Source organism: Clupea harengus, chromosome 17 (assembly GCF_900700415.2).
Source record: "Clupea harengus chromosome 17, Ch_v2.0.2, whole genome shotgun sequence".
Lineage (NCBI taxonomy): Eukaryota > Metazoa > Chordata > Actinopteri > Clupeiformes > Clupeidae > Clupea > Clupea harengus.
In genome coordinates, this window is record NC_045168.1 from 18,643,405 (window position 1) to 18,663,227 (window position 19,823).

At 45.1% G+C, this 19,823-nt stretch overlaps 1 protein-coding gene across 6 annotated transcripts; it reads left to right on the forward strand.

Annotated features, from left to right (window-relative positions):
* The first annotated feature begins 1,157 nt into the window (after positions 1-1,157).
* On the forward strand, positions 1,158-18,774 carry LOC116224452 (basic proline-rich protein-like). 6 transcript variants are annotated; one of them, XM_042710283.1, is made up of 7 exons: positions 1,158-1,266; positions 1,342-1,400; positions 1,488-2,687; positions 2,796-3,130; positions 16,913-18,507; positions 18,580-18,616; positions 18,697-18,774. In XM_042710283.1, the coding sequence occupies exons 1-6, from the start codon at positions 1,244-1,246 to the stop codon at positions 18,587-18,589; spliced, it is 3,222 nt and encodes a 1,073-aa protein (XP_042566217.1). In that variant the 5' UTR covers positions 1,158-1,243; the 3' UTR covers positions 18,590-18,616; positions 18,697-18,774. The 6 variants fall into 6 exon arrangements, with proteins under 6 accessions (XP_042566217.1, XP_042566218.1, XP_042566216.1 ...); XM_042710284.1 differs by having other exon boundaries at positions 1,488-2,678; positions 2,787-3,130; XM_042710282.1 differs by having other exon boundaries at positions 1,488-3,130.
* The last annotated feature ends 1,049 nt before the right edge of the window (positions 18,775-19,823 follow it).

A 19,823-nucleotide genomic window follows, 5' to 3' on the forward strand; every position in this document is an offset into this window, starting at 1 on the left:
GGACCTAACTACGCCACTGGTAGCATGTCAACGACACCACAGAGCAGACTCTACTTTTTGAGGAAGCTTAGGTCATTCAATGTTTGCTGCAAGAAGTTACATGTCTTCTGCCAGTCTGTTGTGGCAAGTGCAATTTTCTTTGCAGCCATCTGTTGGGGCAGCGGCCTCAGAGACTGTTAGAAACTCAACAGAATGATAAAGAAGGCTGGCTCTGTGCTGGGGACTGAACTGGGCCCTATTCGTCGTACGTGGTTCAATTAAGTCGATCAAATGTCCCATTAGCCAGTTAAAATTAACGCGATGATTGAGGACAGGCTATCTCGGTTGGTCCAAGGCTGATCCGCGCTCAAATAATGTAGTTAATTCGAACCAGACTTCACTTATCAGGGCAATTGCGCGTGCCCGTCCTACTTCAAAAGGGGGAAGCGTCGATCACCAAAAACATGATTTTCTAACAGTACAATGGCTACTAAACTTAAAGAAAGAGCCTCTTTTTTTTCTCCGCTGGCGAGCAGGAGATTATTATAAACACTTATGAAGAATACAAGACCATAATCATGGCAAAATCCAACACCGCCACCGCTGCGAGAGAAAGACAAGAAGCTGTGTTTGGGAGGATATTTATGTATGTATATGTTATGACAAGTACAACAGTGGTACAGGGGGTAAAGGAGTTGTCAAGAGAAGTTGTTTAGTAATTGCAAGGTTGCTAGTTCAATTACCCTCATCTCCCTACCCAGTATACTTTTACATTTCTTTGTAAGTCGCTTTGAGTAAAAGCGTCTGCTAAATGACTAAATGTAAATGTATTAATAAGAAATTCAATAAATTGAAGCAGTGAAAAGAAATTGTGTGTATTTCTCTCTATTCTTATCATGAGTCCACCTTAATCATTTTATACAATAATGATATGCTATGGTGCACTAATAACACTGTCATATATTTATGAGTGCTTTGTTCTCCGCATCGCTGACACTACAAAAATGTACCACTCGCAAAAAAGCAAAGTGGCAGTGAATATTGTCAGTAATGTCAACACTTCTCACAGTGTTGAATGGAAGTTCACACACACAGCAATTGCAATCAGCTGAAGCCAGTTGGTTAATTAGGATTCAGACAGAGGAGCTGTGCCTATAAAAGACCAGCTTGGTTGTTTGGGAATCAAAGCTGGGGTGTTGCTGTTGCAGTAGTGAGTAGAAGAGTGCTACTTTTGGGTCTTAGATTCAAACCGTTGAAGTTGGTGATGACTCTTGGCATGATGTTCAGGTACACATTTAATTGTTTGTCTTTAGGTTGTCTTTTCCTCTCTGTCACCTGGTGTAAACAAAGTGTATTCTGCAGGTTGCCTTGGATTTGCCTTTACTTCATATGTGAAATATGTGGCCAAAAACTTCAACAAGGTATGAGTTGGTGCTTTTTTTTTTTTTTTTTTTGTAGTAAAGTTGCATGTTAAGTATATTTTAACTGAAGCCCTTGTTTTGTTCTAGAGTTGGAAGTACCCCAGAGTTCTGGGTACTCTAGCTTCAGACCCAGGCCTCCTGGCATTGGCTCTGTACCTTCCATGAATGACTTCAGCTCAATCAAAGGTCAAGCGTTCCCAAGTTACAATGAACCTTCTAAGGAAAGTAAAGCAGAGACTCCTCATGCCCCAGCAAGCCAGATGCAGATGCCATCAAACCAGGTTTGGTCTCCGGTGAGCCAAGATGGCCTGGCGAACTCAGTGTGGACTCCCCTCACCCCTGCTCAGGAGGGCCAGGGTCAGCAGTCTGTAAGCCAGGCGTTCAAGATGGCAAGGGCCCAGATGTCCCCGCCATCAGTGAGCCAGGCTGCCAAGATGCCACAGGCGCAGATGCCCCCAGCATGGGCCCAGATTCCCCAGGAGAAAACCCAGATGCCCCCAGCATGGGCCCAGATGCCTCCAGCCCCAGTGAGCCAGGCTGCCAAGGTGCCCCTATCCCCAGTGAGCCAGGCAGCCAAGATGCCCCAGGCGCAGATGCCCCCATCATGGGCCCAGATCCCCCCGGCTCCAGTGAGCCAGACAGCCAAGATGCCCCAGGCCAAGATGCCCCGAGCATGGGTCCAGATGCAGATGCCATCAAACCAGGTTTGGTCTCCGGTGAGCCAAGATGGCCTGGCGAACTCCGTGTGGACTCCCCTCACCCCTGCTCAGGAGGGCCAGGGTCAGCAGTCTGTAAGCCAGGCGTTCAAGATGGCAAGGGCCCAGATGTCCCCGCCCTCAGTGAGCCAGGCTGCCAAGATGCCCCAGGCGCAGATGCCCCAGGCGCAGATGCCCCCAGCGCAGATGCCCCCAGCATGGGCTCAGATGCCTCCAGCCCCAGTGAGCCAGGCTGCCAAGGTGCCCCAGGCGCAGATGCCCCCATCTTGGAACCAGATCCCCCCCGCTCCAGTGAGCCAGACAGCCAAGATGCCCCAGGCCAGGATGTCCCGAGCATGGCTCCAGATGCCCCCGGCCCCAGTGAGCCAGGCAGCCAAGATGCCCCAGGCCAGGATGTCCCGAGCATGGCTCCAGATGCCCCCGGCCCCAGTGAGCCAGGCAGCCAAGATGCCCCAGGCCAGGATGCCGCGAGCATGGGTCCAGATGCCCCGGGCTCCAGTGAGCCAGACAGGTGCAGATGCCCCCAGCATGGGCCCAGATGCTTCTGGCCCCAGTGAGCCAGGCAGCCAAGATGCCCCCAGCATGGGTCCAGATGCCCCCGGCCCCATTAAGCCAGACAGCCAAGATGCCCCCAGCATGGGTCCAGATGCCCCCGGCCCCAGTGAGCCAGGCAGCCAAGATGCCCCAGGCGCAGATGCCCCCAACATGGGCCCAGATGCCCCCGGCCCCAGTGAGCCTGGCAGCCAAGATGCCCCAGGCGCAGATGCCCCCATCATGGGCCCAGATCCCCCTGGCCCCAGTAAGCCAGACAGCCAAGATGCCCCCGGCTCCAGTGAGCCAGACAGCCAAGATGCCCCAGGCGCAGATGCCCCCAACATGGGCCCAGATGCCCCCGGCCCCAGTGAGCCAGACAGCCAAGATACCCCAGGCCCAGCATGGCTCCAGATGCCCCTGGCCCCAGCGAGCCAGGCAGCCAAGATGCCCCAGGCGCAGATGCCCCCAGCATGGGCCCAGATCCCCCCGGCTCCAGTGAGCCAGGCAGCCAAGATGCCCCAGGAGCAGGCAAAGGTGCCTCCGGCCCCAGTAAGCCAGACAGCCAAGATGCTCCAGGCCAAGATGCCCCAAGCATGGGTCCAGATGCCCCCGGCCACAGTGAGCCAGGCAGCCAAGATGCCCCAGGCCATGATGCCCCGAGCATGGGTCCAGATGCCCCCGGCCCCAGTGAGCCAGGCAGCCAAGATGCCCCAGGAGCAGGCAAAGGTGCCTCCGGCCCCAGTAAGCCAGACAGCCAAGATGCCCGGGGCATCTGCGCCTGGGGCATCTTGGGCCCAGATCCCCCTGGCTCCAGTGAGCCAGACAGCCAAGATGCTCCAGGCCAAGATGCCCCAAGCATGGGTCCAGATGCCCCCGGCCCCAGTGAGCCAGGCAGCCAAGATGCCCCAGGCCAAGATGCCCCGAGCATGGGTCCAGATGCCCCCAGCCCCAGTGAGCCAGGCAGCCAAGATGAGCCAGGCAGCCAAGATGCCCCAGGCGCAGATGACTCAATCCAACTCTTTAGGTAGTCTTGGCAGCTCCTCCATGGATGTCAGTGGCGATGCTGAGGGTCCCTCATCAGGGCAAGAGCACTACCTTGTGATCTCAGAGCCATCAGGTTTTCAAACGCGCTACGTGGTTAAATCCTTCAATCGTTACGTGCGTGGAAAAAGGGTCTTTTCCCAAACCACCTACATCCCACTGGACGTTCCTCCAAGTGATGGTGCTGCTCAGCCTGCTCCGGTCCCCAGTTTTCCTGGACATGAAGCCCAGACTGGCCAAACTGTAGACTACATTCCTTCAAGGTAGGCCTGGGTGTTTCTGTATGTCTGTGGCCATAAGTGAGTGTTTGAATTCTAATGTGTTTCTTTCTCTTCAGGAAAGGATAAACTTGCCCGGTTGATCTTTGCCATAGAGGTATACGATACATTTTGCACTCAAATTCTGTGTTTCATGTGGGAGGGAGTCTTGCTTTTCTGAACTCCAACCTGAATGGATTTCTAGGATTCACTTTACATTGTGGTTAAAACAATAAAAAGATTTTTCTCATTTTGCTCCTTAATTTCTTGACTAAACCTTTTTAACCTCCTGCTAAAACTGAATGGAATTGAGGTGTAAAAGGCAGGCTATCCATGTGTAACATGGGGCATTTTGTCCTGCTGTTGAAAGAAGCAAATTGATTACAGTATTAGTGGAGAGTCGTGACGTTCAGGAGGTAGAATTTCTTTATTGGGTTCTCTATGACAAACCAAGTTTATAAGAAGCCACCTTCAGAAGCCAAATGTCTGCTTTCTTTTGAACTGTTAAGCTGTAGGTGTGTAACGTGCTGCCTTTGATTATACCATAGAGGCAAATGCTCCATAAAATGGGCTATATTTGTAAGTACCCTGCATCAGTGTTTCAATGATATTCTCCTGTCAACCACATATAGGCAATTTTTATTTTTGTAGTAATTCAAAGTTTTTAAGATATTAATTTCAGATGGTGTATTCTAAAGGACATGGAACAATAAAAAGGGAAACTGTAATTTTAGTCTGAGTATGAAATGGCGTGCATTTGATCAGCTTACAGCAAGCATCTAAGAACAGTTAAGTCTTGCTGGCTACAGCTACTGACAACATCCTTGATGTCATCTGGAAGTTGCTTCCGACACAATTTTATGACGAATATGAATATATGTAGTACACTTTTCTGAAGTTATGTGAAAGGGTCACTGAAACAAAGAAAGAATAATGTTAGACACTTGAACATAGATTAACATCAATGCTGGTGTTCACATCCTGGTGCGAGTCTTCTGGCAGTAGGAATACAATGCATATGTAAGTGATTATATAAAATATGATATAAATAGATGGCAACAACATTAGCAAACTAGTGCTCCCATTGTACAGTATGAAACAGCAATAACAGAAACTCTACAGCAATATCACAGTATCAAAATAGGTGCAATAGAAAGTACATGTGCAAAGGTGAGTCTAATATTCTACTCTAAATATGCAGTATGTTATTGGTTACATGTATCAACTGCTAATTTAATGTAACAACGCTGGTAGTTTTACTGCTAATGACCATAGTAAAAAAGGGAATTTAAGGTACAAAGTAAGAATTATATTCTTGTAACAGTTATAATTTCTTATCCACATCTGTTCAACAAAAAGATGTATTGGCGTAACTACCTTATCCATGACATAAATGGAAATATAAACGGATTTAAATATAAGTTAAGGACACAAATGTGCTCCCCAGCAGCCAAAAGACCCAATCGATGTCTAAATAGAATCACTAAATTATGTTGTAATTAATTTTACCTCAACAAGCTTCATTTCAAGGGAAGACTGTGTTCAAAAAGGTATGTGTTAATTCTCTCTTTTACCCTGTAAGTTACAGGACATATATGTGTGTTTGATAGGGTTAATTTAAAAAATATATAAAACTAATCCATTTTGCTACCTCACATTCTTAGGTTTTAAGCGGTTGAGACCCTAAGAAACTTAAATCCTTCTTAATAAAATAAATTAAGTTCAGCCTAGAAATACTTCACGTCTTGGTAGTCTACTGTTCTGTTCTGAAATAATATGGCCACTTTATCAATATAAATACCCTGAAATATTTCATTAATAAATGCAGCCTAAACAAAATGAAATGGTGTGTCTGATGTTTCATAATTATTTTTTTTTTTTACCTTGTTCAGCCTTAGCCTTTTCCCATGATCCCCTCTGACTCCCTGTCTCCTTCTTCTAGTCTTTATCTTAGGCTATCAATCTTTCCTAGGGCAACTGTCTGAGCCTGAATTGTATTGCAGGGATTATGATTTAACAATATATTCCTTCTATTTTTTAGATGGAACACAAGACAGGCCGACCGTCCCCCTATCAGAGATCAGTGACTGTGCACCTCAAATGCGTAGAGAAAGCATCTGGAGTCATAGCTATTGAATTTCAAATTGGGGACACGGTTACTGCGGATTGGGCTTCCAGCTACGTGTGTGCGTTGCCCGAATTCGGTCTACACCGCCACCATCACAGAGACAATGACCGCTGAAGTTGATGTTGACTGGACATATTCATTCAGAAATATAGTGCTAAAGGGGCAGAGAGCTTACATAAATAGAGAGATTTATCGGTCATATCGGTGTGACTGTGCGCCCTGATATAGAAGCTTGGGGGTGAGCCCCTTGTTATCTTGATTTTTGTTTTCATTTGATCCTCTAATTACTTTTTTTATTGTATTGTATTATTTCGTTAGTTCAACTTTAAATGATCTTTTAAATTTAATTAAAGTATTTTAAAGTTCAATAAAACAAAGAAAAAATGCCAATGTAAAATGAGGGCAGGCAAGCACAAGATCTAACCCAGGACATATGGCCATTACGTTGAACAAGTTATCCACAGGGGCAGTGGTATAAACCGCTTTACTGAGAGGAGCTTTCAGTATGTGGTACACTACTGAGCTAAATACAGTGCCCTCCACAATTATTGGCACCCCTAGTGAATATGAGCAAAACAGGCTATAAAAAAATATGTCTTTGCTGTTTATCCTCTTGGTCTTTCACTCAAAATATTCACAAAAATCTTACCTTTTCACTGAAGTAAAACTATTGAAAGAAAAAAAACTGTTGACATTAAATAAATATTTTTCCCAAAACATGTGTGCCACAATTATTGGCACCCCTTAATTTAATGTTTTTTAAAGCCTGTTTTGCTCATATTCACCAGGGGTGCCAATAATTGTGGAGGGCACTGTATGTCCTGGATCTGGATCCAACTAGCCCACCTGCAGAGGCACATCGTGGACCTGCTGATCGTGCCGCTCCTTCTGGTGACCAGCAGCAGCCAACAACCCTCATAAGCCACCTTGAGTCTGGCCTGGTGCTCGACCACCCAATCCTGTACCCGACCCAGGAGAAAGCCTACGGGGGAGGAAAGGGGAACTCACCCGTGCCCTTATTAGGTGTGGTATTATAGCAGAAAAACACCTGCGAGAGACAGGGGGCCCAATCCTGCTTCCACGATGCCGGCAGTGTGTGTAGCAGGGTGTGGAGAGTTCTATTGGAATGCTTGCACTGCAGGGTGGTACGGGCTAGTAAGGGACTTCTCTATCCCATACAAGCAGCGGAGCTGGTGGAGTAAAGGACTCTCAAAGCCCCTACCTTGGTCAGAATGAATAAGGCTCGGAACTCAGAACTTGAAAATCCAAGGCGTCAGAAGGACCCTGGTAACGGTAGAAGCCTGCTGATCACGAGAAGGGACAGCAACGGTGTATTTGGTGAACACGCCAGTCATGATGGGGACATTCAGTAATCCATTCTTGGATGGCTCCAACACTGTGGTATCTATGGTAAGATCTCATTTGGCCTAGGGCTAGGTGGCCCATTAAACATTGGTGCTGGCCCCGTATCTTTTGCAACGATTGCACTCTTGGCACAACCACTGCTTTATGTCCGAAGATATCTCTGACGGGTGTCAGCGCTGTGGTACCAGTTCAATGGTTCACTCAATGCCTTAGTGTCCGTGTTCCAGTGTCTCCTTTTTTGAAGACTACAGGCAGGATGGAGATTCTCCTCACCCCCATCCAGGTGGAGCGGACACCCTCTCTTTCTATCAGGCCGTCCAATTGGGACAATAGGTCTGGGGACCTGTCGTCTCTCACCTGGGGTAAGCCTGACCTGTTTCCTCCTAAACACCAAGACATCCTTCAGGATCCTTCCTTGCCTCCTACATGGAACAAATGTCAGAGAGAGGAGGGCACAGAAGGACAGATGCCATGGACTGAGTCAAAGACATCATTAAATGTCTGGAAGGGTGTGTCCCAAATTGTCCATTGTTGCTTGAATATGAATCTGCACACACTGACCCTGATTCTGGAGGAGCCATTCATTGTGTATCAACACAATCCCCAAAACAGGAATGGTATTCTGTTCACCTGTTACAATTAGGTTTCATATCCGTCCATGTTTTTGATATGTTACAGTCTGATGTTTTTGACAACAAGATTTACAATTTAAAAGATTTTAGTTTGTGGCAAATAATACAAACAGTAATGAATAACTACATTTATCACAAAAGAGAGAAAATTCTAGGGAGAGAAGAGAATGTGTGAGCATGTGTGCAATGAGTGTCACTCCAGTGTTGAAGGGAGACAGAAAGTGTTTGTGAGAGAAAAAAGGTGATAATATGGTGTATGGTGACAATAGATTTCATGACAGTTCATGTATTTATTAATTCATTTAAAATATATTTGGGCTATCAACATTTATTTATTCCCAATTGAAATATTGTTTTTGGAAAAATGACAGGAACTTGGCTAAATAGATAGGACAGCCCTCCCACAAACACTTATGAGGTAAGATTAATGTTTTAGTACTAGTCATGCAGATGAAAAGTAAGCTTGTGCTTTATTTATCTTCTGTCATCATATGACCATGTGCATCTACCACATTATGCTACCACATGAAGTAAGTTTCTGTGGTAATAAACCTTCTGTGTAGATAACGGCACAAATTGTCCTTTCCTCACGACATAAAAGCAAGTGATGAAGGGCTAGAAGGGCTGAATGAAGGAAGAAACTTTGTGTTAGGCACTTCTTTCCATTAAAATTAGACATTTACAGCCCATTCATCACATAAGGACAGTTTTTTAATACAACATACGAAGCATACATAGGAAGGTCTGTGCATTCTATCAAGTCTCCAGCTTTAACATTGAGCTTTCCACAGGCCTTCAAAGATGCTGCAACAAAGCATAAAGTAAAATATTTACGCAAATTCAAGCACCCCGAATACTATGATATACCCAAGCCACACCCTTGGAAGTCCCTTGAATAATCTTCTAGTAATGGTATCATATTTTAAGCCTAGAAAGTTTGAAGGAGCTAGCTAAACGCTGCTAAAAAAGCGTCTCAAGTACAGGCACCCCCTCCCTCCTAAAACATCTTTTTGTGACAAAACTATTGGGAGTAGAGAGCTAATATTTGGGACTATTCATATTAAGAAGTTTATGAACAACCTTGAATTTTTTCAGCCAAATCTGAGATGGTCGAGTGGGGAATTTTCCTTAAATTGTCACGTTTGGCGTGGAATGACCCCATACTTCAGGACCAGAACATTATTTTGCTGAACACCAATGACAAGTTGCCTCCCTCTCGTGTCCATTGATGGAACTGTGATTGATGGAACCCAAACACAAACACAACCACACAAATTCGTAAAACAATGTTTTATATTTCATTTGCATTAATGTATAGTTCTTGTATTGTACCTACAGTATATATAGCAAATTAATGTTTAAACTGAACTAGTACTAGTCAGCTAAGCTTGAGCTAAGCTGAGCTTGATTACATAGTTTTTGTCCACATACATCAATAATTTAGCAGAAAAGTAATTTATTCATTTGAAATTATTTTGAATTATTATTGTCATCATTATTATTATTATACCGATAATTATCATACTGACTGATTAGATGTGAGTCATATGACACTCTCTGTCAACTGAACTACCCAGTAGCAGAACCCAATCTGCACTTTTGTCCCAGAAAATGTGCAGTTAGAGAATTATCATAGGTATAAGCGCAACAGACATGTCTCATATACAGATTATTCACATCTATTGAACAGGCATGGCGGCGGAGTTGCTGTGTAAAAAGCCATGATCAAGCCCACCACATGCAATACAGACAGGGTGTGACTGATCTGGAATTCCTGGTATTAAACGTTGTGGCCCCAGTTCAGGTACTAAATGCAGTGATCTACACATCATCAGATTACAACACCTTTTTGCCAAATCTGTCAGGTATTGGACTCTTTACATGTTATTGCTGATAGTGCAGTTATTGTCTGTGGGGATTTTAATGAGGACCTACTGGCCTATGGAAGGAAACCTAGAAACCCAATCTAGTGTTTTCATCCATCTCATTACCCCGTCAACCACAGAGAGGTATACATTGTTGGACAATATCTTCATTTCTGATCTGCAACACTGTGCAGATTCAGGTGTTCTCCAAACATATTACAGTTATCACAATCCTGTGTTTTGTATTCTAACTTAATTTACTCAATCCATCTCAGTTCTATTTACACTGCTGTAACCCATAAAACCACCATCACACAACAAATGTAATGATGTCAGCAGAAAGGAGTTTCATTCCATCAATGTACAGATCATCTGCGATGCACATTTGGCCCTGACGGTGCCCGGGGGCCTGGAGGACTGCATGACTCCCTTAGCCAACCTGAGGATCCAACAGGAGCAGACTTATAACCAGGGTTGGGAGGATTACTTTAAAAATGTATTCCGTTACTATTACTGATTATTACCTGTTATGTAATCAGTAATGTAACTTGATTACTTTCCGTTACTTTTGGATTTCCTCAATGCCAAATGTGCAAATGAAGACAACAGAAAAGAGACATTAATAGCCTTGTCCACTGTATATTGGTGGTTTTCTCCATTTTGATGTCTGTGATGGATATAAATGCTGAAAAACATTGGTCCAACCTTGAAGACAAAGACATTTACTGCTAGAGTCATAAACTGCACAACTCAATACATTTCATGAAGTGGTTGTGCTATCCACAAACCCCTCCTAAAAGGGCACACACCAGTTTTTTCAGAAGACATACTTTCTACATTTGTGCAATAGTAGTGCTAATAATTAGCATCTGGTGTGTCTGGCGTCCCATGTATTACTGAGGAAATCAACTTAGTATGCTACAAATATCAAAATGTACTATATTGTCATAGCTATGTGTTTGACAACAAACTGAACTCTATACTAAATATGTAAAGCTCTTTTTATGTGCCACTGTATTGATTGGAATGTCAGGATTTACTTTTTGGGCCCAAATGCAGCATTTCACCGAGATATTGTACTAGTGTACTAGAAGTATGAACCATAGAAAATAAAAATAAACCGGTCATCCCCCACTTTTCTTACCCGTAGTTGAACACTCTCTCACTGTCAACAGTTTTTTCAAACAAATATCTTGCATAATTTTACACTTTTTGCCCAATCCCCTGAAGGAAAATGGGCATGAGGGCCGTGTGATTGTGGTTTGATGTGTGCATATATGTCACGCCATCGCTGAACTCTGCTCCTGCCACGCTCCCTTCGACTTCAACTCGCACACCTCCGTCTCATTCACAATCACCGGAGTACTAATCACGCACATTTGTCACCTCTTTACTTAAACCATTCACTCCTTGTCTGACCTGGCATCATCATACAGGGCCGTCCCTAGCGCATTTGGCGCCCTAGGCAAGCTTCACTCCTTAACAGTTCTACAGTACTGCACCTTTAGGAACAAGGAACGTCACACGTCACTGGCTAGCTAGCGTTAGTTAACTAGCAAGATTACATACAATCCATTCGCTAAAGTTGACAATACAATACTTGGATTTTTACCAGTATTCCTCACTTGTTGACAAGTTGCCGTGTTTGTCTTCCTTCCTTCTTTGCCCATCTAGCACGGGGTGAACACTGCAGTATTGGCCTGGAAAGTCGTGGCTTGCCATGTGCTCCACAGCCTGGTCAGAGCCCCCATGCCTGACAAAGATCCTTTACCACCTCCTAATGCTGGGGCCATTCAGATGAGCGCTGGGGCCAAACTAACACTATCCCATACAGAGATCTTAGGGAAGTCTGCCTATTAGCCAAGGTTTGAAAAATAAGAGAAAAGCATTTATTTAGCAGTATGGTCACAAAATATTAGTATTAGTATTATTATTAAAATATTAGTTAACAGTCTAAGGTTTACTAATAATTTGGACTGCACAGGAAGCTTATTTTACTTGTTGATTTTTTTCCATTGATACATTGGAAATAATTGTCAGTTGGTCTTTTATTTTACTCATTACTTTGGTCGTGTCCTCTTGAGTTTGTAGAACTGCGTCAGTCAGCACCCTTGGCTCCCGACGCACCGAAGAGGGTTCGGACGGCTCCTGGTCCTCCTGAGTGACCACGGACTGGCCAAAGTTGGGTACTTTAAGAAAATATATTTAGAAATTTGGTTTCCTCTAAATAACAATTATTTCATGGTTGGTCTGCCATTTCAAATTATATTATCTTACGCATTGAAATTAAGGTTTGCAAACACAGTGGTTTGTTTCTTTGGCCGACAATATGGATTGTTAGGCTTTCAGTAGTGAAGGACCCACTGCAGACAACACAGCTCAAGGTTCAGAGTTATTTTTAATACATTTCTCAGGCAAAAATCCAAAGGCAAAACAGTCTCGTAGTCAACAGGCAGGTCAAAGGTCAAACATCCAAAAGTCAGAGTCCAAGGCAGAAATATCCAAAACACAGAATCCAAACAGGGTCAGGGCCCCATTCGTCGTAAGGGTTGAAGCTTAGTTAATCAATTGTCCTTTTAGCCCGTTAACATTAGCGCGCTGATTGAGAACAGCAAATATCGATTCGTCAACGGCTCATCCGCCTCCAAATCATGTGGTTAATTTCAACCAGGCTAAACTTATCAGGGCTATTGCGCGTGCACGTCCTACTTCAAAAGGCAGGAAAGGTTGATCACCAAAACAATGATTTTCTAACGGTATAATGGTTCTAAACTCAAAGAAAAGGGCTCTTTTTTTCTCCGCTGGCGAGCAGATGAACATGAACGCTTATGAAGAATACAAGACCATAATCATGGCAAAATTCAACACCGCCACTGCTGTGAGAGCAAGGTGTGTTGGGATGTTTATAGGGTGATATCTATGTATGAATACTAGTGCTGTCAGTTTAACGCGTTATTAATGGCGTTAACGCAAACCCATTTTAACGGCGTACATTTTTTTATCGCGAGATTAACGCGATTTTTATTTTTATTTTTTTAGATTTACATTCTTTTTGGCCTTGCAAACTGTGTAGTAGGCTAACGTTACGGTTTGAGTGAATGGTGAGCGCGATACGGCGAAATGGATGATAAAAAGCTTCTGAATGGAAAGTTTACTTTTAAAAGTTAGTAGTAGGCTTATCTTTTATTGGTAACCTAACTGTTACGGTTCATTGTTTCTGAAATAAGAGGCCTGACTGCTATGTTCCCAGCAAACTTGAAAAAAAATAAAATATTAAGCCATGGTTTAACTGCACTATAGGCTGAGTCCTTGTTTACCTGAAATGTGCACTTTATAATTTTATTTTGTACCGCCCTGTTTGGCAATGTTGGTTTTCAATCAAATAAAACATTTGCATAAAGCAAGCCAATCCACTTTTCCATGTTGATAAGGGCATTAAAATAAAAATAAAAAGATGGAAAAAATAAATAAACGAAGGGACATTTAGAATAGATAAAAATGTGCGATTAATCACGATTCATTTTGAGTTAACTATGACATAAATGCGATTAATCGCGATTAAATATTTTAATAGTTTGACAGCACTAATGAATACCCAATGGCAAGTGTCAACTGGTACAGAGGATTACTCTACCGGTTTGAAACTGGAAGGTTGCTGGTTCAAATCCCCTCACCTCCTTCCTCGAAGTAGTTTTACATTTCCTTGTAAGTCGCTTTAATAAAAGCGTCTGTTAAATGACTAAATATATTAATAACAAATGCAATAAATTGAAGCAGTGAAAATAAATTCTCTGTATTTCTCTCTATTCTTATCATTAGTCCAACTTAATCATTTTCTACAATAATGATATGCTATGGTGTACTAATAACACTCATATAATTATGAGTGCTTTGTTCTCCGCATCACCGACACTACAAAAATGTACCACTCGCAAAAAAGCGCAAGACAGTCAATGTTCGACTGTGGTGTTTGCAATAAATGACTCGAAAAGGTCTTGTAACTTAATTATTCCTTGTCGGCTTAATCGGTAGCGCTCATACAAGAACTCATCATGATGGAATAATGGATCTTGGCGATCGCAAATAACTCTCTCCCTACGCTAATCTAACTATCTAATATCAGTCCTTGGTCAATGGGATCCCTCCTTTTTCCAGGGGTGTGGCAAGCTTATCCAGCTACACTTAAGTTAGCCTGCGCTGGAGCAGGTTAGTGCTAATTGATATGTTACTATGGTGATTTATCAAAAGTTGCTTCCACGAACCAAAAAGAGGGGCGTTTCTTATCTTAGCCTGAAAATTAGCTCGCTAAACCGCTTAGCGAGCTACGACGAATACCCCCCTGTATCACCAATGATGCTGGCAATGTGTGTGTCCAAAGGTGAGAGGAGGTCTGCTGTGCTCTGTCCTTCTCCAGTTGCTCAAATGTCTTGGTTATGTGCAGGTTTTTGCCTTTCAAGATGTTCTCAATGCCATCACTACTGGTTACTGGTATGTATTAAAGAACAAACTGCTGGTAATGTGTGTAATTCGGTTATATTAACCATCAGTCAAATGAATATTCTCATCGGCACATCTTCAGGAAATGCTCCAATGAGAGTGCTTATGGATGCTGATGTAAGTGAAGATCACCCTCTGGTGGTCAAAAGGCCAAACCAGTCTAATGTGTGACTGGTCTTTACAGTCTGGCTGCACTGAGTTTATAACAGATATAAACAGACAAATCATATATAATTTATAAAAAAACAAATCTCTCAAATACAGCGAGGTAGGTTTAGATCTATTGCTCTTCAAAACTAATAAGGTAAGTATACAAGACAATAACATGTTTTCACTTTTCATGCCTTTTTTTACCATAACCTGTAACCTGTATGTGTGCGTGTGTGTGCTGACTTGTTCCTGAAGCTGAGTGTTTATAGCTCATCCTTGGCTACAGCAGTTAACATGATTTTCTAATGGTACAATGGCTACTAAACTCAAAGAAAGAGCCTCTTTTTTTCTCCGCTGGCGAGCAGGAGATGATCATGAACGCTTATGAAGAATACAAGACCATAATCATGGCAAAATCCAACACAGCTGCAAGAGAAAGACAAGAAGCTGTTTATTGGGTGATATTTATGTATGTATGTGTAATGGCAAGTATGACAGTGGTACAGGGGGTAAAGGAGTTGTTAAGAGGAGTTGTTTAGTAATTGCAATGGTGCTAGTTCGATTCTCCTTACTCAGTGTACTTTTACATTTCTTGAGTAAAAGCTTCTGCTAAATGACTAAATGTAATTGTATTAATAAGAAATTCAATAAAGCAGTAAAAAGAAATTGTGTGTATTTCTCTCTATTCTTATCATGAGTCCACCTCAATCATTTTCTACAATAATGATATGCTATGGTGTACTAATAACATATAATTATGAGTGCTTTGTTCTCCGCATCGCTGACACTACACAAATGTACCACTCGCAAAAAAGCAAAGTGGCAGTGAATATTGTCAGTAATGTCAACACTTCTCACAGTGTTGAATGGAAGTTCACACACACAGCAATTGCAATCAGCTGAAGCCAGTTGGTTAATTAGGATTCAGACAGAGGAGCTGTGCCTATAAAAGACCAGCTTGGTTGTTTGGGAATCAAAGCTGGGGTGTTGCTGTTGCAGTGGTGAGGAGAAGAGTGCTACTTTTGGGTCTTAGTTTCAAACCGTTGAAGTTGGTGATGACTCTTGGCATGATGTTCAGGTACACATTTATTTGTTTGTCTTTAGGTTGTCTTTTTCTCTCTGTCACTTGGTGTAAACAAAGTGTATTCTGCAGGTTGCCTTGGATTTGCCTTTACTTAAGTGAAATATGCGGCCAACAACTTCAACAAGGTATGAGTTGGTGCTTTTTTTTTTGTAGTAGTAAAGTTGCATGTTAAGTATATTTTAACTGAAGCCCTTGTTTTGTTCTAGGGTTGGAAGTACCCCAGAGTTCTGGGTACTCTAGCTTCAGACCCAGGCCTCCTGGCATTGGCTCTGTACCTTCCATGAATGACTTCAGCTCAATCAAAGGTCAGGCGTTCCCAAGTTACAATGAACCTTCTAAGGAAAGTAAAGTAAGTAAAGCAGAGACTCCTCATGCCCTAGCAAGCCAGATTCAGATGCCATCAAACCAGGTTTGGTCTCCGGTGAGCCAAGATGGTGTGGTGAACTCAGTGTGGACTCCCTTCAACCCTGCTCAGGAGGGCCAGGGTCAGCAGTCTGTAAGCCCTGCGTTCAAGACGCCATGGGCCCAGATGTCCCCGCCCTCAGTGAGCCAGGCTGCCAAGGTGCCCCTATCCCCAGTGAGCCAGGCAGCCAAGATGCCCCAGGTGCAGATGCCCCCATCATGGGCCCAGATGCCTCCAGCCCCAGTGAGCCAGGCAGCCAAGATGCCCCTATCCCCAGTGAGCCAGGCAGCCAAGATGCCCCAGGTGCAGATGCCCCCAGCCCAAGTAAGCCAGACAGCCAAGATGCCCCAGGCCAGGATGCCCCGAGCATGGGTCCAGATGCCCCCGGCCCCAGTGAGCCAGGCAGCCAAGATGCCCCAGGCCAAGATGCCCCGAGCATGTGTCCAGATGCCCTGGGCTCCAGTGAGCCAGGCAGCCAAGATGCCCCAGGCCAAGATGCCCCGAGCATGGGTACAGATGCCCCCGGCCCCAGTGAGCCAGGCAGCCAAGATGCCCCAGGCCAAGATGCCCCGAGCATGGGTCCAGATGCCCCCGACCCCACTGAGCCAGGCAGCCAAGATGCCCCAGGCCAAGATGCCCCGAGCATGGGTACAGATGCCCCCGGCCCCAGTGAGCCAGGCAGCCAAGATGCCCCAGGCCAAGATGCCCCGAGCATGGGTCCAGATGCCCCCGACCCCACTGAGCCAGGCAGCCAAGATGCCCCAGGCCAAGATGCCCCGAGCATGGGTACAGATGCCCCCGGCCCCAGTGAGCCAGGCAGCCAAGATGCCCCAGGTGCAGATGCCCCCAGCATGGGCCCAGATGCCCCCGGCCCCAATGAGCCAGGCAGCCAAGATGCTCCAGGCCAAGATGTCCCAAGCATGGGTCCAGATGCCCCCGGCCCCAGTGAGCCAGGCAGCCAAGATGCCCCAGGCCAAGATGCCCCGAGCATGGGTCCAGATGCCCCCGGCCCCAGTGAGCCAGGCAGCCAAGATGCTCCAGGCCAAGATGTCCCAAGCATGGGTCCAGATGCCCCCGGCCCCAGTGAGCCAGGCAGCCAAGATGCCCCAGGCCAAGATGCCCCGAGCATGGGTCCAGATGCCCCCGGCCCCAGTGAGCCAGGCAGCCAAGATGCCCCAGGCCAAGATGCCCCAAGCATGGGTCCAGATGCCCCCGGCCCCAGTGAGCCAGGCAGCCAAGATGCCCCAGGAGCAGGCAAAGGTGCCTCCGGCCCGAGTAAGCCAGACAGCCAAGATGCCCGGGGCATCTGCGCCTGGGACATCTTGGGCCCAGATCCCCCTGGCTCCAGTGAGCCAGACAGCCAAGATGCTCCAGGCCAAGATTCCCCAAGCATGGGTCCAGATGCCCCCGGCCCCAGTGAGCCAGGCAGCCAAGATGCCCCAGGCCAAGATGCCCCGAGCATGGGTCCAGATGCCCCCGGCCCCAGTGAGCCAGGCAGCCAAGATGCCCCAGGCCAAGATGCCCCAAGCATGGGTCCAGATGCCCCCGGCCCCAGTGAGCCAGGCAGCCAAGATGCCCCAGGAGCAGGCAAAGGTGCCTCCGGCCCGAGTAAGCCAGACAGCCAAGATGCCCGGGGCATCTGCGCCTGGGACATCTTGGGCCCAGATCCCCCTGGCTCCAGTGAGCCAGACAGCCAAGATGCTCCAGGCCAAGATTCCCCAAGCATGGGTCCAGATGCCCCCGGCCCCAGTGAGCCAGGCAGCCAAGATGCCCCAGGCCAAGATGCCCCGAGCATGGGTCCAGATGCCCCCGGCCCCCGTGAGCCAGGCAGCCAAGATGCCCCAGGAGCAGGCAAAGGTGCCTCCGGCCCCAGTAAGCCAGACAGCCAAGATGCCCGGGGCATCTGCGCCTGGGGCATCTTGGGCCCAGATCCCCCTGGCTCCAGTGAGCCAGACAGCCAAGATGCTCCAGGCCAAGCTGCCCCAAGCATGGGTCCAGATGCCCCCGGCCCCAGTGAGCCAGGCAGCCAAGATGCCCCAGGCCAAGATGCCCCGAGCATGGGTCCAGATGCCCCCAGCCCCAGTGAGCCAGGTAGCCAAGATGAGCCAGGCAGCCAAGATGCCCCAGGCGCAGATGACTCAATCCAACTCTTTAGGTAGTCTTGGCAGCTCCTCCATGGATGTCAGTGGCGATGCTGAGGGTCCCTCATCAGGGCAAGAGCACTACCTTGTGATCTCAGAGCCATCAGGTTTTCAAACGCGCTACGTGGTTAAATCCTTCAATCGTTACGTGCGTGGAAAAAGGGTCTTTTCCCAAACCACCTACATCCCACTGGACGTTCCTCCAAGTGATGGTGCTGCTCAGCCTGCTCCTGTCCCCAGTTTTCCTGGACATGAAGCCCAGACTGGCCAAACTGTAGACTACATTCCTTCAAGGTAGGCCTGGGTGTTTCTGTATGTCTGTGGCCATAAGTGAGTCTTTGAATTCTAATGTTTCTTTTTCTTCAGGAAAGGATAACTTGCCCAGTTGATCTTTGCCATAGAGGTATACGATACATTTTGCACTCAAATTCTGTGTCATGTGGGAGGGAGTCTTGCTTTTCTCATTTTGTCTTGTCTTTTCAGGCCCTGAACTCCAACCTGAATGGATTTCTAGGATTCACTTTACATTGTGGTTAAAACAATAAAAAGATTTTTCTCAAATTTTGCTCCTTAATTTCTTGACTAAACCTTTTAACCTCCTGCTAAAACTGAATGGAATTGCTACCCATGTATAACATGGGGACGTTTCTCCTGCTGTTGAAAGAAGCAAATTGATTACATTATTAGTGGAGAGTCGTGACGTTCAGGAGGTAGAATTTCTTTATTGGGTTCTCTGACAAACCAAGTTTATAAGAAGCCACCTTCAGTCAAATGTCTGCTTTCTTTTGAACTGTTAAGCTGTAGGTGTGTAACATGCTGCCATTGGTTATACTATAGAGGCAAATGCTCCATAAAATGGGCTATATTTGTAAGTACCCTGCATCAGTGTTTCAATGATATTCTCCTGTCAACCACATACAGGCATGTTTTATTTATGTAGTAATTCAAAGTTCTTAAATTAATTTCAGATGGTGTATTCTAAAGAACATGGAACAATAAAAAAAAAAGAGAAACTGTAATTTCAGTGTGAGTTTTAAATGAAATGGAGTGCATTTGATCAGCTTACAGCAAGCATCTAAGAACAGTTAAGTCTTGCTGGCTACAGCTACTGACAACATCCTTGATGTCATCTGGAAGTTGCTTCCGACACAATTTTATGACGAATATGAATATATGTAGTACACTTTTCTGAAGTTATGTGAAAGGGTCACTGAAACAAAGAAAGAATAATGTTAGACACTTGAACATAGATTAACATCAATGCTGGTGTTCACATCCTGGTGCGAGTCTTCTAGCAGTAGGAATGCAATGCGTATGTAAGTGATTATATAAAATATAAATAAGTATATAAATAAATAATAAATATAATGTATATATTATAGTAAATAATAAATAAATAATAAATATAAATAGATGGCAACAACATTAGCAAACTAGTGCTCCCATTGTACAGTATAAAACAGCAATAACAGAAACTCTACAGCAATATCACAGTATCAAAATAGGTGCAATAGAAAGTACATTTGCAAAGGTGAGTCTAATATTCTACTCTAAATATGCAGTATGTTATTGGTTACATGTATCAACTGCTAATTTAATGTAACAACGCT

Excerpts from the sequence above, each read along its gene's own strand:
- LOC116224452 (XM_042710282.1), top strand. The coding sequence starts at position 1,244 with ATGACTCTTGGCATGATGTTCAG. Across the intron at positions 1,267-1,341 it reads ACTCTTGGCATGATGTTCAG|GTTGCCTTGGATTTGCCTTT; the intron begins GTACACATTTAA and ends TGTATTCTGCAG. Across the intron at positions 3,131-16,912 it reads TGCCCCCAGCATGGGCCCAG|ATGCCCCCAGCATGGGCCCA; the intron begins ATCCCCCCGGCT and ends CCCCAGGTGCAG.